Source organism: Topomyia yanbarensis, chromosome 3 (assembly GCF_030247195.1).
Source record: "Topomyia yanbarensis strain Yona2022 chromosome 3, ASM3024719v1, whole genome shotgun sequence".
NCBI lineage: Eukaryota > Metazoa > Arthropoda > Insecta > Diptera > Culicidae > Topomyia > Topomyia yanbarensis.
In genome coordinates, this window is record NC_080672.1 from 189,704,471 (window position 1) to 189,731,095 (window position 26,625).

General features: G+C 37.6%; 1 protein-coding gene across 2 annotated transcripts in view; it reads right to left on the reverse strand.

The window, feature by feature from the left end:
* LOC131691077 (probable ubiquitin carboxyl-terminal hydrolase FAF) overlaps positions 1–26,625 on the reverse strand; it is a 673,880-nt gene that overhangs the window by 141,936 nt on the left and 505,319 nt on the right. For both annotated transcript variants that reach the window (XM_058977248.1, XM_058977247.1), the window contains exons 14-16: positions 14,838–15,189; positions 14,521–14,780; positions 14,236–14,465 (exon numbers count right to left, since the gene is read on the reverse strand). In XM_058977248.1, the coding sequence (XP_058833231.1) occupies positions 14,236–14,465; positions 14,521–14,780; positions 14,838–15,189 (842 nt within the window). The remainder of the gene's footprint in view (positions 1–14,235; positions 14,466–14,520; positions 14,781–14,837; positions 15,190–26,625) is intronic.

Genomic DNA, 26,625 nt, shown 5'->3' on the forward strand with positions numbered 1-26,625 from the left:
TCATGGGACTTTCGCCCTCCTCACATACCCATCCCCGCATGACAAAATGAGTTAGCAAGCAGATAACATTGATCTAATGCTGATTAGGCTAATGGAGTATGATATTTTTTTGTTTCAAGTGTTTCACCGTCGACACGTAGCTCATCAAGTTCGTGGCTGGCATGCCATTGTGTATAAGTGCAAAGTGTACTAAGAATCTAATGGACATTTCCACAATTATGTTGAACATAAAAAGCCTCCGTGCCATAGTTTAGAGAAATGAGAAAGGCACAATTGCACCGCTAGGTGGATTAAAACAGGTTTTTTTTAAGAAAGCAATGGTTGTCTATCTAGGTAGTTCGCCTTGTGTTATTGTCGCTTCCCACTGCTTACGTGTGTTGCGATCTAGAGCGGCAGCGATCAGATGTACCACTATCAGTTCCGAGATTCCGGTTAGCTCTTGTTTCATGTAGCGCAGATTTTCTATATGTCTCGTACAGTCGTTTAATAGCTGACGGAGCTCTCGATGGGACTCTGAATTCAATTTTCTCATTGACAATAATCCTCTGATATGATTATCAATGATCACTCTCGGATTTTCATATCGTTCATTTAAAATCTCCCAGGCGTGAGCATAGTTGTTCTCATTCACAGTTTTGGCGTCAAGAATACCTTCGGCGGACCCAACAAGCGATTTATCCAAATGGTATAATTTGATGGCATCGCTATCGTTGGACTGAGCCATGATGTCGAGAAAGGTAGCTTTGAATTTTGGCCAATTTTCATAACGTCCGTCGAAAGTAGGAATTGGTGCCTTGAGTGGTTGCTGATGGATAATCACTTGCGGTGGAGCTGGCTCAATTGTTTTTTTTTTGCATCCATGATGAGCGTTTCAATATGGATCAAAACCTGGTGATAAATATTCTCGAAACTAGCGTAGTTTTCTTCGTGTTCTTCCATTTCGTCGTTGGGAAGAGCTGCGGTCAGTTTGTTGTGGAAAAGGCAGTATTCTTGATACGCAGCTTCCACGCATTTTCCGTATACGTTGAGCTGGGGAAGCAATATTCTGTTGTTTGCAATTGCGATTCGCTGTATTTTGGCTTGCGCCTGATCACGTTGTCGACGAAGCGTTGTGACTTGTTTATTCACGAACTTGTTTGACCGCGGTTTTTCGTCGAAACCGTGGAAACTTTCACTTTCACTAGAGTCGTCATCACTATTCTTCTGATTTTCATTCTGCTTCTGCGGGCTGTGCGACAGAGGCATTTTTACACTTCGAGCTTTATTCTATATAGTCTTATTTCACACTTTTTATTGTTTTCACTTTCTACTGTTTTGTTTTACGTTTCACTGGTTATGCAATCAGCAGCATAATCCGGGTGCAGAGAGCTGAGCAAATCGGTGACATCCGGTTCGAAGGACCAATATTGTGATCGGAGGAACGAGCAATGGACTGTAGAGCTTCCGTCGAACGAAGTTCTAAGGGTAAAGGAATAAGGATTCCTAGAGAACACCTCACTTCTGAGGATTGACTGATGCAGATCCAAGGGGGGTGGCTAGAGGAAGAAAAACACGGTTCTCCAGGTACTCTGCCGTTGACCAACGCTTGCAGAGTGCCAAGTTACTTCTGCTTTGTCGTCGCTGCTGCTACTGCTGAGGAAATTTCAGAACTGAAAAGTACTTTTAATTCTTTACTGGTTTGCTGCTGATTAAAAGCCTAGGATTTCTTTAATTATTTATTCACGTTTTGTAATGTATAAAGAGAAATGTACTAACTTTTGAAATTTAACGCAAGGTTCTTGTCTTCCCTCACACATGTACCGGTAGCGATGCACACCAGTTACCTTTCTGTTGATGGTATACGTATAATTGTATATGTGCATCCAATTTAGTTCTAGCGATGGATATCGTGCATAAAAACATTGCTTCCGAATGGAACATATATTTAACCAAATTATTTCGCATAACCGCAATATACTTGCGGATGTCATTACGTGATATAATTCGCTACGTTGTACAAGGAAAATATTGCTTATATATGCATATGTTTGGTCACGATATATCGCTTAACCCTCTAGTTCCCAACGCCGCCTCTAGGCGGTCTCTATAAAAATCTAAATAAAACTACTAAAACATGATTGTATGTTGTCATCCGCACTAGCATTTCTTCCCAACGTTCACACCCTTCAAACACATACATTGTTTGAATATTCGTAGCTTTCTGTCAAAGGCATTTGAAGCTCAAAGTTGAAAATTCTAGGAAAACGTGGAAAAAAACTATTTTGTGTTTAGTGGTAATCTTCATTAAACAAATTTGAACTGTTTTTGGAAATTTCAATAACTAAAAAAAATATTTTTGAGTAGCCTGTTACTAGCATTTCACTGTAGATGTGAATTGTTTTAGTGGAATAATTCGGAAGTTTATGTTTTTTGGTAAAATACTTTGCCCGCCTAGAGGCGGTGTTGGGCACCTGAGCGAAAAAAATTTCAGTCTTTAGTGATTACTTATCGTACCGAAACTAGCATTATGTGCAATTTTAGCTGAAAATAAGTATGTTTTAAAAACTTTGGGTGAATGTTTCAGTTAGAATATGGATATTGTTATCATTTAATAATATTTAGGGGAGTCCGGGGCTAGTTGGCGGAATCTTTGTTTCTTCTTTTGTATTAGACATATACTGCCCATAAACGCATAAGAGTCCCATGTGGATTTTTGTCGAAAATGAGTTATCCGTTGGATTGTATTCTGTATCGCCACTGAATCACACTGCACAAATATAATTACCGGGTTTGTTCAGAAAATATTAAAAAAATACCAAAACATGGTTGTCCCATCCATTTGGCTCAATGGATGGGACAATCTTGAACAGCGTTTTTCTCGGCTTGCTGTTTTTCAACATGGGACTCTTATGCTGTTATGGGCAGTATAGCGCTGTCTCTAGTTCTGCACTTCAAGTACTGTTTAATCCATTCTCCAAAGTGTTTATGTTGCATTAAATTCTGTTTCGTACACGTTGTAAGTGATATTCGAGCGTATTAGAGTGGAGAGCCTACTTTAGTCGTATTAGGAAGGGTGCCTCATAATTTTATTAATTACTCTGAATACAATTGATGCAATGCGTATGAATTGGCATCAATATCTTTTCTTTCTTCTTATGAAGCATTATGATATCAAAAATCGTCATTTGAATCAATACGTTGAACAAAGATGGCTAACGCCGCTCTAACAAACGGTTTCCCATGGTTAGGACGAAAATAGGCTAATTACCCTAAGTAAAGTTTTTAAATTTCAGCATTTTTGTTATTTAGGACGAGTTCAAAGCTATTCCACGAATGACTAGATTTTTCGATAGCGCGCGAAAAGAACTTTCCTTGGCCGTATATGTAATATACGTAACCACTAGGGTGGGGCAAAATGATTGTTTTCTCAGCACAGCATTTTTTTGGTTCCTTTTGGGGTCCCAAACAACTGTGCAAAATTTGGGGTCGATTGGTGTTGACCCGGCGTAGCGCATTGCGTTTGAATTTTGTATGGAGATTAGTATGGGAAAACCTACATTTTTGCATTTTTAATTCTACAGACTACAATTCTTCCTTTAGTATGCAAACAAATAGATAGAAGTATAGTCCAGGATATGCTGAACAACTTTGCCGAAGGATGTATGGTGTTAGAATGTCTCTAAGCCATGTTATAGCTGTTCAAAGTTCGATACATCGAATTAAATGCCAAAAATCATTTTTATTGCCAACACTGCGGGTGTACTAATGGTATTTCATATAGCATTCCAAAATAACATTATATATTTTAGTTTTACCACATTGATAAGTTTGAATGAATTATTCAAAAGTCTTAGCTCAATTTCATGAGCGTAGGTAGTTGAGCAGTAGGGCGTAGTGAGGGGGGATGAGGGGAGGCTTTAAAATGTAGAAATTCGAACTGAAATGTTGTCGAGTTGGAATGTTCAGATGAATTATTTCAAAACAATTACACAATGTCCTACGCATAATAGTAACGATGAAATAAAACATACTGTATCCCTTTGCCTTGACTTTTATCAATAGAAGTTACGTTGCAGACTGAATCAACTGATGTCGATTTGATATGTCAGAGGATTATATTTCGGTTTAATACGCATTATGATTTGATAGCATGCTCATTTCTATGCTGTTCGATCACGAGGTGTGAAGCTAATTTCTGGATTTCAACATGAAATCCACCAGATCCCTACAACAATTTTTGCTTCAGGTGATCTAACAGCATCGAAATGAGCATCCCATCAATCATAGTGCCTATTAAACTGAAACATAATCAATGCAATCCTCTGACATATCAACTCGACATCAATTGATTCAGTCTGTAACGTAACTTCTATTGATAAAAGTCAAGGCAAAGGGATACAGTATGTTTTATTTCATCGTTACTATTATGCGTAGGACATTGTGTAATTGTTTTGAAATAATTCATCTGAACATTCCAACTCGACAACATTTCAGTTCGAATTTCTACATATTAAAGTCCCCCACCCTCACTACGCCCCATTGCTCAACTACCTACGCTCATGAAATTGAGCTAAGGCTTTTGAATAATTCATCCAAACATATCAATGTGGTAAAACTAAATTATATAATGTTATTTTGGAATGCTATATGAAATACCATTGGTACACCGGCAGTGTTGGCAATAAAAATGATTTTTGGCATTTAATTCGATGTATCGAACTTTGAACAGCTATAACATGGCTTAGAGATATTCTAACACCATACATCCTTCGGCAAAGTTGTTCAGCATATCCTGGACTTTACTTCTATCTATTTGTTGACACACTACAGGAAGAATTGTAGTCTGTAGAATTAAAAATGCAAAAATGTAGGTTTTCCCATACTAATCTCCATACAAATTTTACTCGCAATGCGCTACGCCGGGTCAACACCAATCGACCCCAAATTTTGCACAGTTGTTTGGGACCCCAAAAGGAACCAAAAAAGTGCTGTGCTCGTTTGATGTGGCTATGATTACATTTTTCCATATAACAATGCCCCACCCTAGTAACCACAAGTGAAATATGTTTACTTCGGAATTTCACCCGAAAAATTTCGAAAATTTTGCTTTTGAATACAAAGTGTGCGCCGAAATTAAAATGCAGGAGCATTGAGGCTGAAAAATAATAACAAGTATCATTGATTTGGAGTTTTATTCAAAAAACATCTCACGCGATCCATACGTTATCATCAAAAGTTGCCAGGTGGCATCATTGTGCGTATAGTCATAAATTGGCGAGCTTTCCGCGTCACATATTTAAACTGTAATGAAGCCAACAGTTCGCTCTTTTATTCAACGCATTCACTTTTACACGATCTTCTTAAATTAAAAACATAAAACATGATAAGTGAAACCATCGCCAGCAGACCCTGGATTCCCCTACTATAAATTAGAAGTCAATAATTAAACAACCAAAGCACTAGAGAAATACTCCTTACAGTTTAGGTATTTTGCGTTCTGATAGATAAAACCAACTGTATTCGCTTATGTTGAAGTAACTAGAAGAAAAAAAAGTTTTTGTTTTTTATTCGCCCTGGTGCCCAACACCGCCTCTAGGCGGCCTACTTATTTTAAGGCCTTAATTTTTCCTTTCTATCTAATGAACTTATAAAAGTATATCTGTGCAGATATTACTGGCACAATGGAAACTCTGCCTTCATATGTCAAAGAGGCCAAATCGAACAAAGGCCTGAAAAAAGCAAAAGTGTCCGACATCGCAAGAAGTGTCCGACATCGAAAACAAACGAAATTCGTAAAGCTTAAACTACTGATTCGCGGATATACCTCTGTACTAGCGATATGATCGTTTATACCTTTTGTCGTGGATTCTAGACAACCATGTTTACCATTAAAATTTATCACACCTTTGATGAAAGAACGAGCAGGACAATCACAAATAAAACAACGTATTCTGACTGCAACATGATTACCATTAATCACCAACCCATGCTCTAAAATAGGTAGTAGCTCATCTACAAATGGATTTAGAAATTCAATAGCACTTTTGGTTTTGCTCGTTCCATAATATATTCCTATGGCCATATGGGGAGTTATAGGAAACTCGTGTACCCTGAAGAGAATTCGCTAAAACTTTTTAGTACTACTTTTGTGACCTGATGAACCGTTAATGTTAATAGTCGACCCAATTCAAGTAGGAGTTGATGATTCCTACAATAGATTTCACTGCTGTTTGAGTGATGTGGAACTCCGTAGACTAGTACCGAATGTCAGCAGCTAGATTCGTCCTGTCAGTTCCAAATGTTTGCCTTGTAAATAATCATGCAATATTGAATATAAATAAGTATTATGGCTGCTATTTTGAATTATAACCCGATGTTCATTAACAATGGCTGGTAATTCAATATTCGTAGATACTTTAAGTAACTTTCGCACTGAGATTTTCAGTGGAAAGCATTGTATTCTGCTCCCATCAATTTCGGGGTTTTCAATTGTTACATTATTCACAAGTTTCCATTTTTCCTATATCGCTGCAGTAATCGACTGTATGTCCCATTTTTTCGAGCTTTTAAAAATCGTTTCTTATTGAAATAATCACACATTGTCGCTGTTGTGCTATCTTATGACAAACGCCATTTTGGGGTAAACTGAGTTAGATATGTAACATTACTTGTCTGAAAAATCTCCACAAAGTGGCGATTTCAGAATTTTGACATTCTGCTTGGGTACTAAGATATAGTGAGAAACGTACTGAGAAATTCTATGATTTGTGTTTAAAATGACTGTGATTGGGGTTTGGCGCAAGCTATCTTGATGTATAGGATGTTTTTCTATGTAAAACTGTCTGAGGAACAGAATGGCATAATCATTTTCAAAACAAAAACACATTGTGAAAAAGATGCAGTTTAACTTTACAACTGAAAATATAGCATATTTGGCAACACTGTAACCTTAAATAACTATTTTTTTCCTAGATTCCCTGACTCATTTCCTTCCAAATGCATCTTACCGATTGTTCATAGACCAAATGAAGCCAAAGATATGAATAAAAGTTAATAATTGATGATTTTTTTCTATGGAAAATTTTCCATGCACGATTATAACACGCCATACAAATTTTGTCATCAATACGCACCTATGACACGTGTGAGTGCGACTTTTGTTTACATTTTCAGTAACAACTTGCAACATAGTCAACCGATCTTTGTAATATTTGAGAGATTAATACAGAATAGATAGAAGCATCAATTGTCTTCTATGAAGTGATTCTATCATTTATAAGTTTGAAGATATTCAATTTCAAACTTTAAAAATCGTTTTTCTCGAATTGTGCTAAATAGCGCTTGTCATAAGATAGCACAACTGCGACGACATGTGAAAACATTCGGAATGGTCGAATTTATTTACGCATTGCTACAATGATGCAACATATAATCCGACTTCAAGCGATTATTTTTATTGTTATAAACTATCAGTTTGTCCGACGTATTACCTACACAATAAAGTGTGATAAAGGAAACTGTTGGATCTCACGTATATTGATCAGTTTGAGGAATTCTGACGCGTTTCAGCATACATAACATGAATTCATCTGCATGGTTATGCGATTCTGTGATGTTAATCGCAATAAGTTCATGTAATATCATTATATGCGACAAAATATATACATGACCCATACAGATATACGATAATGATTTTAAACAGTTCTTTGAACGATGTACTCCATGCAACTTTATGCGACTTCTGGTTGCTTGGGTCTAGAGAAAACATCATCTTTCCTGACGCGGCATCTCTCCCGAAATTACTCTACATTGTTTTCGAAAAATCATTTTATTCGATCGCCAATACTGTAACAACTGAACTGCCCATAAAAGAATAAGAGTCCCATATTGTCGCCGCGCAAATGATTTAATTTTTCTATGCCTTGTCAGACGCAAGAAATACATCACTACAACGGGTAGGGAAGATCGAATGTTGTTATTAAAACCCCGAATGAAAGGAACAGAAAAAAGGATCACTCTACCTCTACCTTCCCCATCACTTCTTCTACAGGCAGAATATTAATAAAAACAGAAGAACAGTACAAATGTAACCACATACTCTTTTGCTAGATTGAACTAGAATTGTAGGCCAGAATGTATACAGAAGTGAACAGGTAGGCAATTCAAATGGGGAAAAACGTTAGGATTAAGAAAGATAAATTTTCCCGTCACGATATATGAATCGCGCGGGCAACATGTAGCTCTAAGATAACCTTTGTAAATATTTTTGAATAAAAGTTAAGTTTCAAGTTTAAAAGTAACCAGTGAATCCTTACTATAAAAAGAAAATTCATTTCAAGTGAAAAAAGTGAAAACAACGACAGCGGAAGATCAAGATCGTCGTGGATTAACGGAGCTAGGACCCCCTCGGTAAAGTTAAAATAATTTATCGTCCCGTGGTTTCACGCTCTTGGAATATCTTATCGTCCTCGTCGTTTCATGGTGGCTCTCCAGAGAGGAGCACTGGAGAGCGATAGTTGAAATCTATCGCTGAACACTGAAACTTCCGGACAGTCGAAACCTGGCCGATAACCAGAAAAAAGGAAATAGTGTGATAGTGTAACTTTTTTTTACTTTATTTTTATTTACGTGACTTTAGTGATAGTGTAACGGCGTACAGCATAGAAACCACACTCTCTCAGGATTAAGTGCGATTAAGCAAGTTGCGCGGATTAAGTGAAAGTTCCCGGGGATATAAAAATCGGTAGATTACGGTTCTCACACAGCATTACAGATTCATACAAAGTAAACATACATTCCAAGTGTATAGTGATAATGGTGGAAAGTATAAGAAACACAGCAGAAACATCTTCACACAGAAAAAAAATATTGATAAAAGAGTGTTCCGCTCTTAGCAAAAAACAACCAACGCCAACTATTAGGTTGAAAGTAAAACTTTTAAATTAATCAAGAATAGTAATCAAAGTAAAAGTTTTTCTTTTAAGCAAATGAAGAATAGTACTCAAAACAAAAGTTTTATTTTTAAACTAAGACTATGCGTTGGTTGTTTTTTGCTAAGAGTGAAAATCTTTTATTTTTACCAAAAAATTTTTTCTGTGTGTAGGATTGCCACCTCCGGTGAGGCTTTCGCCCGGAGATTTTTACTGACGTGGCTTTTATAGAAGCACGAGTATACGTTGAAACTCTACCTGCTGAGTTTAAATGAGACAAGTATTCTTTTTGTAACTCGTCGAGGTATCAATTACCAAAATTGACTCACATTCACCATTTAGTGCGTTGTTAGGGCAAATCATAATGCACACCATTTTTTCTGAGTATTTCTCATTATACTGTAAATTTTTCTCGTTCGTAAACCGCTTAGTCAATTTATATAGGTGTGAAACTTCAACTCCCCGGCTAACAACAAAAAATCCAAAAGACACTCTCGCTGTATGTATTTGTATGTATTTACACCAACAGGCTTCTAGGCCCCAATGGTGGTTTCTTATACACTAGTTACATCAATTAATTTATTTACATTCAACAGACCTTTACAGTTTAAATAAAACAGAAATTTACAATCTTTACATGGCATGACAAACGAATGAAAAATAGACATTACAATATCGACAGACCTATTTAACAATATTCACATTCTAAACAAACATACTAAATTCAACTACATTGTGAGTTCTAACGTCCAGGTCTCCATGTTGTATTATACTTCTTTGTAAATTCACGATATCGGATGTTATGTGGCCAAGTAGTGCAGTGCAAGAGGTTTCCATTTACTATTAAGGCATACTCTGAACGAAGCATATTCAATGGTGTCGCATGATTTCGAAGCAGGCACAAGTTTCCTCACCTCCATTGCGTCGCTCGTACTAAGCCTAAGGCATTTCGATACTAAAGTGCTAACTTCTGCTTCGCTTACATGTGGTTCAATATTAGACAGGTATAGAGAGAATTCGACATCTGTCTCCAAACTCCGCGGCATAATAGTTGGAATAATTCGACTAGTATCGCTCGATGTGTTTTGACTTTTAACAGAAGAAACTGGAGTTGAGTGACGATCGCAGACTTTCGCCAGAGGGTTTAATTGAGATATGCTATTCTGAATTTCATCGATTTTGGTTTTCATGTACAATATTTCCTTTTCCATGCATGACGATGGTGATTCCGACTCCGTTGGACCCAAAAGTGAAGCAATTAGAGTTTTGTGGAAAGCATCCAAGCACGAATCGCAAAGCCATATCACATTTTTTGTAAGTGCATTGATATTGGTTTCGTTTAATCCTACGCATTTGGCGTGAAACCGTCCACTGCAGCTTCCTTCGCACATAGTGAATAGATCCATTTTGCAGTCGATCACCGTATCACATTTTTTGCACATCATCCTTCACTGCTCAGAGTAATAACAATTAGACGCTGTATCCAATGAACAATGGCACCTCGGCCCTTGAAATTTATCGAAATAATTCGTAAACTAATCGCAAAACCACTGTTCAATTTGCACTTTGGTATAACACAGCTTTAAATTTAGGCGGCAACTATATCTAATCACTTTATTTCCACGGAATCAGTACACTTCTTGTATATAATTCAACGAAAACGAAGAGCAGAAAATACACAGCTGTCGCGATAGGCCGGTCGAGCAGCAGTTTTAGTGGAAATAAAGCCGGGGAACACTTCGACGGAACATTGAATCAAATAAAAGAACTTTATGTCTACCGCACACGCAAGCGAGTAGACATCGGGAAAACTAAACAAATGGTGGAAGGAATACTACCACCAAACCCTAGGAAAATGAAGAGCATAACTAGACCTCGTACAAGGGCCAAAGCCCTTCCAAGTAGGTGTGCTGATACTCTTCATATCAGTAGATCAAGTGCTAACCTGACGTTTAATGAACAGTTTCCAAAAAGCTTGTAGGTAAATAGAATAACGTCATGATTACACGCATCAGAATAATGTTAGGATTCATACGCGGCAAAGCGATAATTTGAGTAAACCAGGATGATTTACGGGCCCCGGAATGTCGCCGCGCAAATGATTTAATTTTTCTATGCCTCGCCAGACGTTGCGTTGCGTTGCGCTGTGACGATGATTTTGGCGGATTGCACACTGACTTCATCATGTTTGACTGCTGATTAGGGACCATTCATAAATTACGTAACGCAAAAATCGCCCAAAATTGACTCCCCCTCCCCCATGTAACAAATTGTCACAAATTTCTTCATCCCCCCCCCTGTTACGTAGCAAACTCCTTAAAAATTTTTTTTTCTTTGGTGAAAACATGTTACCTAACGATCTAGCTAACTCTCCCTCCCCCTATGTCACAACATGTCACAACTTGTTGTACCCCCCCCCCCTAAAAGCGTTACGTAATTTATGAATGGTCCCTTATCTAATAAGAGTTGCTTAGGAAATGGTAAGTAGGAATTCATACCAATCCGACCCATATTAAAACCTCAACATGATAGCCATCATTACCGGCCGCCCCCATCTCCATCGTTCACGGGGAAGGATAAAGGACAAGGTAGACAGGAAGTGTTGATGCTCCATCTACTTAACGGAAGGACAACGATTCATCAGACTCTTCCATAGGTGTCGCGGAGTTGGTAGTTTGGAAGGGTATCAGGTCTAGGATTCGCTCCAAGCAAGCGATATGACCTGTAAAGCATATTTCATTAAGTAGTTGTTTAGTTAGTCTTCGAGTGCACGATCACTCGAAAAAGAGATCTTGTTTAGTTTTTGGTACTTTTCAAACTCTGGGCAGCCGGCTACCGAGAGTATACTATGTTCCCTAAACAAAAGCAATTTGAACTCCACTCGGCCGACCGTGGGAGTATTGCCTAGAAAAACTAATCTTATCTGCGTAATGGGCCGGATCACTATTTATTGCAACAGTATTTGGACAGAATTCGCTACTTCTTCTCTACGATATATTTATTCGCTTGAAAACTACCGAGTGACACATTATACAGGCTAGAGTGACAAGCTAGAGTGACACATTATACAGGCAAAAATAGCGCGAGATGTTATAAATCAAGGAAAGTATTTCTTATTTTCCATATCAGATTGTTTGTGGAATACAAGTATACGAGCGATAATAACGAACACTGAAGGCAAATATAAAGGATTGTTAACCTGATGCACGGGCTTGTTAGCGATAACGGAGCTAGAAATTAGATTCATAAAAACAGACGCGGCGAATTTTCAATACGTATTGACCAGTGATTATAGATACTAGTCAGATTATTCGTATTGGGGCTAATTTCCGATCAACTAATCATTTATATGGCAATGTTTTCTCGACTAGATTTGTTCGCACCCTCTCATTCTGCTACTATCGGCAGAAGGCTGATAGTACCCAGTCGTCGTCGGTCTAAGGACCAAATGTCATCAATAGACTTAGACTCGCGTGGAGGCATGAGATAGGAAACTTGTGAGAATTTTGTTATCCCACCGATTGACGACCGATTTAATTTTTCTATACCTTGCCAGACGCAAGAAATACATTACTACAACGGGTAGGGAAGATCGAATGTTGTTATTAAAACCCCGAATGAAAGGAACAGAAAAAAAAGGATCACTCTACCTAGCTCTAGGCTTTCCCCATCACTTCTTCTACATATTAATAAAAACAGAAGAACAGTACAAATGTAACCACATACTCTTTTGTTAGATTGAACTAGAATTGTAGGCCAGAATTTATACAGAAGTGAACAGGTAGGCAATTCAAATGGGGAAAAACGTTAGGATTAAGAAAGATAAATTTTCCCGTCACGATATATGAATCGCGCGGGCAACATGTAGCTTTAAGATAACCTTTGTAAATATTTTTGAATAAAAGTTAAGTTTCAAGTTTAAAAGTAACCAAAGAATCCTTACTATAGAAAGAAAATTCATTTGAAGTGAAAAAAGTGAAAACAACGACAGCGGAAAATCAAGATCGTCGTGGATCAACGGAGCTAGGACCCCCTCGGTAAAGTTAAAATAATTCATCGTCCCGTCGTTTCACGCTCTTGGAATATCTTATCGTCCTCGTCGTTTCACATATTGAAAAACAGCAAGTCGAGAAAAACGCTGTTTAAGATTTACATTTTCATTGAGCCTTATGTATGGGACAAACATGTTTTGGTAATTGTTCCGATATTTTCTAAACAAACCTGGTAATCTTATTTGTGTATACTTTACATACCGTTTCATTTTTCAAAAAATCGAAATTTATATATTATTTAATCTGAAAGTACAGCTCCTTGAAAGTATTTTCTCAAATTTCGGAGAAATAGATCGAAAGTTACAGTGCTTCCAAACGCGCTTCGTCTACCAAGAGCAGAGGTAACTTTAAATTTTAGCTCGATTTGCTTGAAATGTCATTTTTCCAAAGATCGTCTTTCCGTGATCACGATTGCCGAAAAACCACTCAACCGAATTTTCTTAATTTTTTTCAATAATTGATCGTGATTAATTTTTATCGTACCTTAACGATCCCTTTTTTATGCATAAGTTTTTGTTTTGTGGATGAATTTTTTTAATGCAATGAGTTTTGGGATTTTAGTTGATCTATTGATCTTCAACCGTAATCACCGCACACCTCTTAAATAAAATAGGGTTTCGGGGAAAAAGTCATAACTTTGCCAATTATCAATATATTTTTAAAAAACTTATGCTTGTTCATTTCGCTGAAAAATGTGCTACCAAAATACTATAAATTTGATATAATGAAATCATTGTTTTCTGCCTTTACGTAAATTCAAACTTTTTTTATATTTTCCGCGCAAAAAGTTTGTAACCCCTTAATCAAGATATCGAATTACGGAAATCGTGCTTGCTAAATTTACATTACGTAATCCAAAGGACCCGTTTAACCTATTAAAAAATGTTCTAATGTGCCTACCACTAGTCGTTTTTTTCTTGTCGATCCATCTAATTAGTTATATATTGCGTGATTCAAACAATATGAACAAACTTTTCTTTTCCGTTAATTCCATGTTAAAATAACAAAATAAAACATGATATAAGTACATGACGTGTTGATTGGAAGAGTAGATAACAACTCCTCCTTTTACTTCGAATTTATTAGTTTAACGTACGATAAAACTTTTTAGCGATTGAAATCTGTTTCATTGTTGCTTTTGAAATTTCATACTAACTTCAAGTACGTTGGTCCGTTTACCGATTCGGTTCAGACACTTCTTGTGAGAATACGAATGAACTCAGAGTAGACCAACGATGGACACTCTAGCATGGAATACAAGTATATTGGCTTACCCAGAATTGCGTTGTGTATCCTATGGTTTTGCCAAGAATCTTCAATAAGCAGTATGTGAAGCAGCAGTTCTGTGTGGTGTCTCATTTCGTGCCAGTACGCATACCCGCAGTGCCATAACAGTTCTGCAAGCAACGATCGGGAAAAGTGAGGATTTTCCCAACTGCAATACTGCAGCAGTTTAACACCTTCTTCACCTATATTTGTATCCTCAATTAATCGTTTGACGTAACTAAAAGGATGAAATTTTAGAAATATCATAATTTGCGTCGTCTTTCAAGATATACCTCACTCTATTGAAGAGATATTCGCTACACTCCAGAGAAAGAGGCATCAGTGTGTCATAAGTTATGTGCGGATCAATATAAATATTTGGTTTCACTGCTACCACACCAGTCGAACTCTGGCATCTGCTTGACACGTCACATGAACGAATTAAATGCGAAACTACATAATGCAGCTTACTCAGATCTGGATACTGATACTTGATTTGACCTCCAGGGCCTTCATCTAACGCTACCTTCATAAAGACGGCAGGAACGTTAAGCTGAAATGAATAAAAATTATTATGACAATCCAAGACCTGTGAAACAAATGTGTATACTCTTATTAGTTGCTGTTTTTCATGTAGTCCTAAACCAGCATAAAGGCTGAATAGGTTGAAATATTGCGGTAAATGTTTTCCGAAATCAGCGACATCTCCTTTCAGTAAGGATAAGACTGCGATGAGTACTTGCTCACACAAATTACTTCCTTCATAACCTTGAATGGGTTCATCATTAGCGGCACAGTGACAAAAGAAAACAACTAGTTTCCCGAAGACAGAGCGTATCTCAGGCGACGGTGCTGCCAATATATATTCACTTAATCGTGTGGGGGGGTTTAAAAGTACAGTTTCAGCAAACCACCTTCTAACGACCGCCGTAGTCCGTATGTGCTGACAAAGTGTTTCGTACCTACAATAGAATATATTTATCTATAATAAATGCATGTTATTTAGATTCACCAAAATCACTGTTTAGTTTAATGCAATATTAAATTAAGGACGTCGATGTGCGATTGCATACAATTGAAAAAAAGTTTGATTACTTATCCTCAACGTCCGCTGCATCAGAACATAACACGCAAAGAAATAGGGTATATATTCGAATCAAATATTTTACGATTTTGATTCAAATTCAAATATTTTGTTGCAACAGAAATAAAATCAAGACATTATCGATACAAAAATATTTACATTAGTGACAAAAATACTGCATTTTGATTCTAAAAGCTAGCAGAGAAAAAGGAAATAGCCGTATCAAATATAATGAAACTGTGATTAGAATTCCAGAATTTAGTTTAACCAAATAAATTGGTTCTACAATACTATTATCCGAAACCAAAAAACCGCTTCTAGATTTTAAAAATTGCAAAGCATATACCCCATAAACGCACGTCACTTCCATGTGCTATGTGCTATTACTAACTGCAATATTTCACGCTATTGATCGACATAATCAACCACACGAGTGCCGTGTGTTGCTCGACGGCGGTTTTCAGAAGAATTTCATGTCCGACAAAATGGCAGCCATCCTTGAGTTACCGAGGCAGTGAGCCAATATTGTAATCACCGGCGTAAAAGCCTTGAAAACGCTTGCTCTAGATAATGTTTTCATAAAATTTCATCCCTGATATGAAGATTTCCGTGTCAGCATCGAATGTTTGGTCACATCAAAGAGGACGTCATTTCGGATACCGTCGAATGTCATTAAAGGCGGAATTTTGTAAGCAAACCCGTTACCCACTCGATTGCCCAGTTTACTAAAATATTGAGGCTATGGCTAGTTTGAGTCTGACTGAGCGGTAGTGAAGTTTGACAGCGCGAGAAGGAAAGTGATGATGTCTCCAATTATCTTTACCTTTCTCATGTAGAAATATTATGCAATCACTCTGAGCATCGTCAACCTATTTTTTTAATAAAATGGGCTTTCTGTATTTAAACAGGGGCATAGCCAGGGGTATGCGGCGAGGAGTTAGCACCCCCCTCCCACACACACACATTACACACCACCCTTCCGCCATCAAGTCCACTTCCATCCAACCCTCTCCCCCCGAAAAAAACTTTCCTAGTAAGTTGAAATTTCGATTTTGTAATGAACACATTACGTAATATCCAATAATCGCATTCAATAAAAACTAGTAAAACATTTGGTTTGAAATTATTTTGAGTTTGAAACTGCTTCAAAATTGAAACTAATTTAAAATTTCTTAAGTTGAAATTTTTTGGCGGGGTCCGGACCCCCTGAACCCTCCTCATGGATCCGCCGCTGCTTTCAAGTGTTTTAGCGCCGACACATAGCATCTCAAGTTCGTGGTTGTCGATCCATGTATGCAAATCGTACTAATTATGTAATAGACATTTCCTGCATTATACTAAACATAACCTGAGGGGGTAGGCGTAGCGTAGTTGGTAAATCGATTGCCTTGTACGCAGCGCACCTGGGTTCGAGTCCCGATCCCGCACATAGGGTTAGAAATTTTTCATAAGAGATTTTTCTAATCCGAAGAGGCGAATGACCTTAAAGGTTAAAACCTCTATAATCGAAATAAAAAAAAAATAAATAAACATAACCACATGGAATCGTAGTTTGGACAAATAAGAAAGGCACAATTGAACCACTAGGTGGATTAAAACAGGTTTTTACTTACATATAGCGTCGGAAGTGGCGACACTTGGCAAGCAAATCTACTCGATTTGCCACGCCGTTAGGCAAAATTAGTTTATGTCAAATTACTGGTTGTACGTCATTTCCCGGTATACCATTCCCCGGAATGCCACTTCCCGGAAAACTATTTCCCGGAATGTACCATATCCCGGAATATCGTTTCCCGGAATGTCCCATTTCCCGGAATGTATCATTTCCCGGAAAAACCATTTAGCGGAATTCCATTTCCCGGAAAATAAAAAAAATCGTACCTCACCGACCAAACTTATTTTTAGAAGACCTGCTATGCAGCTAATTGTGTTCTAGAAGATTTTACCTACTTTATAACATGAAAAGTTGTTTGAAAATATTTTTAATTTTTTTTTATCTTGAGTGGTTATTATGGTAAAAAACCTGTTTTAATCCACCTAGAGGTGCAATTGTGCCTTTCTCATTTCTCCAAACTATGATTTAATAACTGGTTCGTACAATATAACATTATGGAAATGTCTTTCATTCTTATTACTCTTAGTAAGTATAAGAGCACCTTTTTGCATTCATCGCGGTATCGGTTTGAATCGGAGTTTTCTATGTGATCGCACTCCACAACCCGTAACTCCGGAGCCGAAAGTCGGATGGAGATGGAATTTAATATCAGTTTCCGGGGACGCAACACCTTTCATTTGAGATTAAGTTGACCATATCGGTCTAGCCATTTTCGAGAAACCAATATAATCGTTATTTTGAATTTAGAAGCTTCCGGATCCGTCGATGGTGGCCAGTGTGGCCAAAGAGACTTTGAATGACTGTTGGTGACCTAGATCTACAAATTCAACCGTTGTGTTTACATTTTGGAAAAAAAATCACCTTTTTACATTCATCGCAGAATTCGTTAGAATCGGGATTTGCTGCGTAATCGTACGTATCATCCTGTAATTCAGGAACCAGAACTCGGATCCACACAAAATTCAACAGCAGCTGATGGCCCTTTCATTTAAAATCAAGTTTATCAAAATCGATTCAGAAAATTCCGAGAAACCGATGTGGACAAATCAACAAATTTTGTTTTGTAACCATACTCTTCAACTCGTAATCCGGAACAAGATGTCGGTTGAAAATGAAATTCAATAGCAACCTATGGGAATATTATACCTTTCATTTGAATCTAGTTTGTAAAAATCGGTTCAGCCATCTCCGAGAAACCGATGCGGACATTTTGTTAACAAATCCGCACATACACACACATACATACATACATACATACATACACACATACATACACACAGTTTCCCCCAGAAGTAATACCGAGAGGTAGTTACTGGGAGGAATGATGGCGGAGCCCAATGGAGTTTAGTCGGTATTAATGGCAGCCTCACCATTCGAGCCCGACACGCCCCCAGTGCACCCCGTGTGGTAGATTGGACCCTACCAATAGCACGTGTACTGGGCTAGGACGTAAAGGTCTTCTCCATTGTAAAAAAATACATACACACAGGTATTTTGCGATCTCGGTGAACTGAGTCGAATATTATATGACACTCGGCCCTCCGGGCCTCGTTTAGAAAGTCGGTTTTTGGAGCAATTGCATTACCTTTCTATATGAGAAAGGCAAAAGAATAATATTTAATTAACTTAATCAGCATGAGTTGAATGTTATCTTCATGTGATTATATTTTGAAATGTTGGTGGAATGGGTTTGAAAGTGGAGAGAATGGGGGGTTAGTAGAGTGGGAGTGGAGGATGCGTCAGAAATCCTTCATCTTATTTCGGTATACGGGGTGGATGAAGAAAATGCGGGCGTGAAGGTGGTCCAAGGGGAGGGGAGTGATGAAGGAGTGAGGTGTAAGGGCAAGGCGGGGGGGAAAGGGCGGCGAGGCAATACTCAACTGCATATTTTGCCTTCCATTTGAGACTTGGTTTGAGAAAATCGGTTCAGTCATCACCGAAGAACCGATGTGACTTTAATTGTGGAATATGCCCGGAATTCCGGACTTCCGGAATCGTCGATAGTGGACAATATATTCAAAGAATGTTTGATTGGCAATTAGTGATATAGATCTGCGATTAGAAGTAATTTGGTGACCATTTCAATAGTTTTTAGCCTCTGAGGTATTACGATTGTACCGATTTATATGGGAAATTCCAGTGTATCCTTACTAACACCCCTGTAACTCCGGAAGCAAGAGTCAGAACCGAATGAAATTCAGCAGCAGTCAATAGTATTACTGTATCTTTCATTTGAAATCAAGTTTGTGAAAATCGGTAGAGAATTCGTTGGGGAATGGGTGTGATATTAGCTTAGGAACTTGGCGGGTTCCCCGGGGGCGTCATGAACCGACATAGGTGGCCAATGTGGTCAAAGCTGCTTTGATTGATTATTAGTGATCCAGACCCGCAAACTAGAGTAATGTTACATCAATTTTAATATGTTTTACATCATTTGAACATCATGGTGGTACCAGTTTATATGGGAATTTTCTGTGTGACCGAACTCTTCAACCCGTAACTCCGGAACCGGAAGTCGGATCAACTAAAAATTCATTAGCAGCTTATGGGAGCGTTATACCTTTCAGATGAAACTAAGTTTGCGAAAATCGGTTCAGCCATCTCTGAGAAAATTGTGTGAGTTTAAATGACACACACACATACACACATACATACACACACAGACATTTGCCGATCTCGACGAACTGAATCGAATGGTGTATGACACTCGGCCCTCCGGGCCTCGGTTAAAAAATTGATTTTTACAGTGATTGCATAGCCTTTCTTTATATGAGAAAGGCAAAACAAGATAGCGACAATATTGCAAAGCTGTCATTTTAAAGATTTAATCTTTTCGATTCCGCAATGTCAGGAAAATTTATTTAAATTGAGCATTATATGCACATCTTACGTACGACTTTTGGTTTGGAACCAAATAGAAACTTAGAAGGATTTAAAAACATCGAGTGGGGAATAAAAAGCACCCCAATGGATAGGATATCAATGAATTGAATGTGTACCAAAGTAGAAACAAATACTTTCCAATTTTCCCACAGCAGGTGATGAAGGGGTGAATAAATTCATGATCGTCTAATTCCTGACCAACAGGCCCTATATTTTGCCTGATATTTGTTCCAAATTTTGCGGATTCAGTTAATATGGTATATTTTCTATTCTTTTACTATTTTGAATCGATTCCGTCGCATGGTAATGTTCGGTGAAAAGCATAATACACCACTGTAGAATTTTTAAGATTTGGAAATTTCGTTATTGAAATAAAGTGATATAACAGAAAATGGAAGGCGAGCAGAATACCTAATTGTATATTATCAATTCTGTTCTATCGTTTTTAGGTAAACTCTAAGCATACTAAAAACTTTAAGCGCGTTTTTTCAAATCCACTTCAAACCACGAGCTTTGAAATATTCACAGCATATTCTAAACTATTTTCTCCAGCGACGTACGAAGGATTTTAGTTAATAAATGATGTCTGTATTGATTTTCTTGGCTATTTTCGGCAAATTTAAGACTAAGAGAAACGAAAGCAATGAAATTGAAAGACGTTTCGCGTAGAATTAAAATAGCGAAAAAATCCTACGAAAGTCACTTTTTATCGTTCTAAGGAGTCTAAAAAAACTTTAGTATTTGACACTATAGGTCAAACATTACAGGAGAAAGATTTCGGGCCCGGATTAAAATAAAACGTGCTGGCGGGAAAATGCTGAACAAATTACTTGAAATTAATATTAATGTAGAATACATTTAAGGTTTCAATATAGGGGTCCCGTTTCAAAATATCGGCTGCGGCGCCGCGTCAGATTTTGAACGTTAATAACTTTTATCATACTTAACAGAATGATTTGATTTTTAGGCCAATTTGTTGCAAATATGTTCCTCTATGCTGTATTAAAATTTGAAGTATGTATAACATGTACTAATAACAAAAAAAATGCGTTTTGAAAAATCTTTCGAAAACGACTCGGAAAAGTGAAAATTTTCAGCCCATCCCGCACAGAGCCGTCGTTATGGTAGACCAACCGAACAATAAAATAATGAAAAGTTTATATATAGGTCCATTACATGTTTGTTCGTATGGTTATTCGCATTGGGTTGCTTGACGAGAGCACTTGGTGGGGGAAAGACGGCATATTCCTTTGGTTAGGCCATTAGAAGCCGGACGGAAAGGAAAGGCTCATGCACGGCACGAGAACGAGCGAGAAAGCGATAGTAGTGCATATTAGCGCGATTATATAAATATCTGTCGGTCGGTTTTTCTCATCATTCGTATTCGTTCAAGCACTAGCAAGCAGCCAGTCCACCGAAGAAAAGCAGTCGGCGATGACGACGGCGGAAAAAGTGCCCCAGCTACTGGTGACTCATCGCAACCCGATCAGGAACTGTCGCCCTGCAAGAATTTCGCCCCAACTAAAGGGCAACAGAGTAGGCTATCGTTCCAGCGTCTGGGTCGTGAGATTGTGCAGGACTGCAAAGTCGAGCTACGCTTACAAAGCTCAGTCGTAATGATGCCCCGAGAAGCCAACGATGCCTACTTGGTCGGTTTGTTCGAGAATGCAAAATAGTGCTTTCTAGCTCACCGTGTCCGCGGGGAGTGCGTCTGAATTATGCTCCCGCAATAAAACAATAAACGGTTCTTTACAGGACCAATTAATTGTGTTCTAATAAGAGTTAAACTGAAATTTACATTTTATGGTGTATAACAAGTAATTTTCAGAAAGCAATATAAGAAATACGATGTGTGGAAAGAAAGAAAGAGAATTTAAATTATCCTCTCGCTCGTTTTCGTGCACTGCTTTTCCATTCCTTTCTGCTGCTACTACCATCATAACTAAAACGAATGTGCGTGTTCCCCCACCATCTCATGACCAGTGTTGCCACAATTGCATGTCGCTATTACAATTTGAATTATTTTATTGATCCTCTCTAGTATTGATAAAATATAGAACGTGCAAAGTACACTAGTCGCATGCTTTTATTCGAACTTTTTGGCAGCCTCCGTTGATTAACTGCATAAATCGATTTGTTTGTGCAGCTCCTTGCTAGTAGCAAACTAAATAGCCTTTATCAGCGCTAACAAATAAAACAAAAGAATTTAAATTTGTGAAAATCTTTTCCTTCCTTCTTTTCAAATCTGCAACATTCTTTGAAAATATTGTTTGAATGTTGTTATTGAAAAACTGAACATGCAAGTTTGCTAGCACTGGCCACTAGATTGAAGGCGATGGAAAGACAGAATATTCGTTTTGGTTATGCTAGTATTGGTAGCCGAACGGAAAGGAAAGGCGCAGGAATGGCACGAAAACGAGCGAGAGAGCGATAGTAGTGCTTTCTCGTATATGAATATTGGTCGTTCGGTTTTTCTCATCATTCGTATTCGTTCAAGCACTAGCAAGCAGCCAGTCCACCGGAGGAAAGCAGTTGGCGATGATGACGGTCCGCAAAAGTGCCCAGCTACTGGTGGCCCATCGCAACCAACTACCGATCAGGAACTGTCGCCATGCTAGTATTTCGCCCCAACTAAAGGGCAACGGAGCAACTAATCCGCTGGCTAACATTCCAGCGTCTGGTTCGTATGGTTGTGTATTACTTCAAAGTCGAGCTACGCTTACAAAACTCAGCCGTAATGAAGCCACTGATGCCTACTTGGTCGGTTTGTGGGAGTGGGCGTAAATTACAATAAAAGCAACGGTTCTTTTCAGGACCAATCAATTGTGTTCTAGTGAGAGTTAAACTGAAACTTTTATTTTAAGGTGTGTAGCAAATTTTCAACAAGCAACATAATACGTTGGGTGGAAAGAAGTAGCTTGCACACGGAACAAAAATTTAAATTATCCTCTCGCTCGTTTCGTGCACTGCTTTTCCATTCCTTTCTACTGTTATTATCAGTATTACCAAAACGAATGTGTTGTTGCATGTGTTTAAGAGAAACGTTGAAGTCGCATGCTTCTATTCAAGCTTTTTGGCAGCCCCCGTGAACTAACTGCATTAAATGATTTTTTGTGCAGCTCCGTGCTAGTAGCAAACAAAATGGCCCTACCAGTGTCTGATTCGTGAGATTGTGCAGGATTTCAAAGTCGAGCTAAGCTTATAAAGTTCAGCCGTAATGGTACCCGAAGAAGCCAGTCTTGTCGTTTTGTTCGAGGCTACAAAACAGTTCGCCAGGCACGTAACTATCATGCCAAAAATATCCAACGATCCAGCGCATCACCATCAACACCAACGCCGATACCAAAGGTTCTTTTCAGAACCACCATTATTACCATAGAGAATTATTTGAAAATTTCCCATTCAAACGTGATTCTGTTGAATATTATTAGATTTAAATTAACGTCTCGAATTGAAATCACGACGCTCCGGTTATGTGACAGACATTACCCACCCATCTTTTTTTATTGTGACCACGACACCCCATTTCAATATTTCTGAATGAACAGAAGGTCGAGTTTGGAAAGTTTGTAACTTTCATTGTACTTAACCAAATTACACAATGTTCGCACTAATGATTCAGAAATATGATCAGGAATCTTCTGTTAGATTTGTAAGTATGTATAATTTACATGAATAAAGAAAAATTGATTTTCAGGAATCAATTATTATCTGTTCTTCCATTGGCCAGTACTACGCGACTTCCTCATGCTAACAATTAATTTCATCGTTAGCCATCTCCCTCACCAAGGCCAACAACGCCAACAAAACCGGTCCTTTTCAGGACCACCATCATTTTTGTAAAGAATAATTTGAAATATTCCTCGCCCAAATCACCTTTTGTCCGAAAATTCCAATGAGTATCAACATATTTGAAGAACGTGTTCCTTATGTATTCTACATCTCTCCGGTTATGTCGCAGACATTACCCACCCATCTTTTTTTTTGTGCTGCATAAGTCGTATTATGAATCCCATTTTTGGGATATTGATTCATCTCCTTATTGCGCAAAGAAGAATATGCTTATACCGTACTCTAGAATGGTGCGTAAATTCGTAACGATCATTTTAGAACGCCTCGAAATGCAGGCTATCTTTGAAATTGAAAAAGCAGTTTTTTCCACAACGTTGGCAACATTTTTATGATAACCAATCACTAGTACTCTAAAAATTCCCTGAATACGTTGATTGATTTTCATGAAGATTAGGTAAAAGGTAACGAAAAAATATAAACATTTCCTAAAATTCAGTTGTAAATATTCCTGGAACCTTTGAAATTTTATAGATTGTGAATGTCTGAGATGCATGCCTTCTTATAAATATGCATTATTCTTTGGAATTTTTTGTAGAATGGTTTTTCAATCTATATGAAGTTTCTCTGAAAATACTCTTGGACTTTTATTGATTTTTATTCTTTTTGTTTACAGTAACAGAACATTGAAAACGCCTTCAGATATTTTAAATTCCACTTCGTATTAAAAATTTCTATGTGAATTAGCCTTCTTTGGAACAAGAGCAAATCAATGGAAATAATTTTAAAATTTCATTGATTCAAATACAATAAATGCAATGAAATGGATTCGCCTTCTTTGAAATTTTGGTAGTATATTTTTAAAATGTTATTAATTTTAAATTAAATTACAACCTTTTTTGATATCGCCTTCTTTTTAGCATAAGCTGTTTTTTGGACCTTCGATTGATTGATAATGATTTCAAATAACATTACATATGCATGAGAATTAGTTTTTTTTAATTCATTAGCATGATCAGCGAGCAAAGACAAGCTGTGAAGGTAACCAAACAAATATTTCAGTAGCAACATAGTTCTAAATGCAAATGTTCTCAAAGTACTTCAGCTTTCAATAGTTGTATAACAAATTACCGAGAAAAAGTTGCGTTTTCACATGGGCTTACCGAAAAAATATCACAAAAAAAAATTTTTTTTGTTATGTAACTTATAAAATCTTTAATTATTAGAAACAAATTGAATTATAATTTATGAAAACTGCAATTATTAGAAACAAATTGAATTTTTTTAAGGTGGGCTATATTTTTACTTATTGTTTTCTTTAAATAATAAGAATCGTATTAAAAAGATTGTGTAAAATATTGGGAGTAGATATCAAAATACTTTGCGAGATATTACACTTATAAACTTAAAACAAGTTTTTTTTTTAAATATTAAGAGATTAAATGCGAATCACCTGAGTCTGCGGCATATCCGGACAAGCGTAAAGTCAATTTAATGACTTATGCTGTCGGAACCGCCAAAAAGTTAAGGCACGGAAAACTTCCACGCTAAGCATTTTGCGACGATGAAACTCATTGAATGAGTTAGTTTTTGCCCTCACTAATTGCGTGCCGGGGTATTTTATTTCATCGACCCTTGTGTCTGCCTCAACAAGTTGTGCATATAGTCACTGTGTGTTGATTGAACAAGGCGTCGGCAGCTTTCATCCAAAGCTGCTGGATAGATCCCCATCGCGGTGCATTTTTTCCCTTTTGAAGTAGAATACTTCTAACATTTCAATATAGGGGTCCCGTATCAAAATATCGGCTGTGGCAGTCGCGTCAAATTTTGAACGTTAATAAATTCCATCATACTTAACAGAAAATACTGTGTTTTAAAAAATCTTCCAAAAAACTACCGAAAATGGTGAAAATTTTCAGCTCATCTCGGCCAAAGCCGTCAATATGGAGCACCAACCGAACACTTAAATGATGAAAAGTTTTAAATATAGGTCCGCTGCAGATTTGTTTCTATCAACATTCGTATTTGATTGCTTGTCGCGAACGGATGGCTGTACAATACCGAGAAATATTTGTGAGCTGTACACGACTGGTGGATGAATCAGTTTGTGTCGATACGTGCTACTAACAGAGGGCATCATTTTCATTTCTGATGGATGTAAGATAGCACACACAAGCACGAAAAAACCGATTTCAAATCATTTGACTGAAGCTCGTTCCTGGTTGGTTCACGCTAATTTCATACACCGAGCCGCAAATCTGGATCAGAAAGAATTGGCATTTCAGTCAGTTTCAGCAAGTCCACTTGTTAGATGTCCCAGACTGTATGTCAACACCGGGAGAGAAGGTGATTATTAGGATTCATCGCCGTGGATTAATTTGTGCAGCTCCGTGTTAGAAAGCAGGGACAATTGGAACAAAAATGTCCCAACCGGAGAATATTTTCTTCGGCAAACAAATTAGCCCTTATCAGCGCTATCACTCGAAAGAACCACCAACTATTATTGTGACTGCGACAAACGTTTCAAAATAGAAGCCCCATTTCAAAATTTCGGAAAAAAACGAAGCTCGCGTTTTGAAAGTTTGTAACTTTTATTGTACTTAACCAAAATACACAATGTTTGAACCAATCAGTTAGAAAAATAATCAGGAATCTTCTATAAGATTTGTAAGTATGTATAACATACATGAATAAAGAAAAATTGATTTCCAGAAATCAATTATTATCTGTCAATGGCCAGTATTATTCGACTCGCGTATGTTAGTATTTCATACGCCTGTCAAATCATCAGCTGCCGACTATTAACAGTGAATTACTGAATTTTATTGGAGCGATAGATCATAGTTGCAGCTTGATAAGTTTTACCGACCAAAGTTTGAAGTCATTTCTCAGATATTTCAACGGACAATTTACTAACCACAGTCGACATTTTAGCCCTCAGTGAGACTTGGTTGAGCAATTGTTCTGCTGTGGATATAAACGGTTATAGTTGTATCGCCGAATATAAGCGTCCTAATTCTAGAGCTG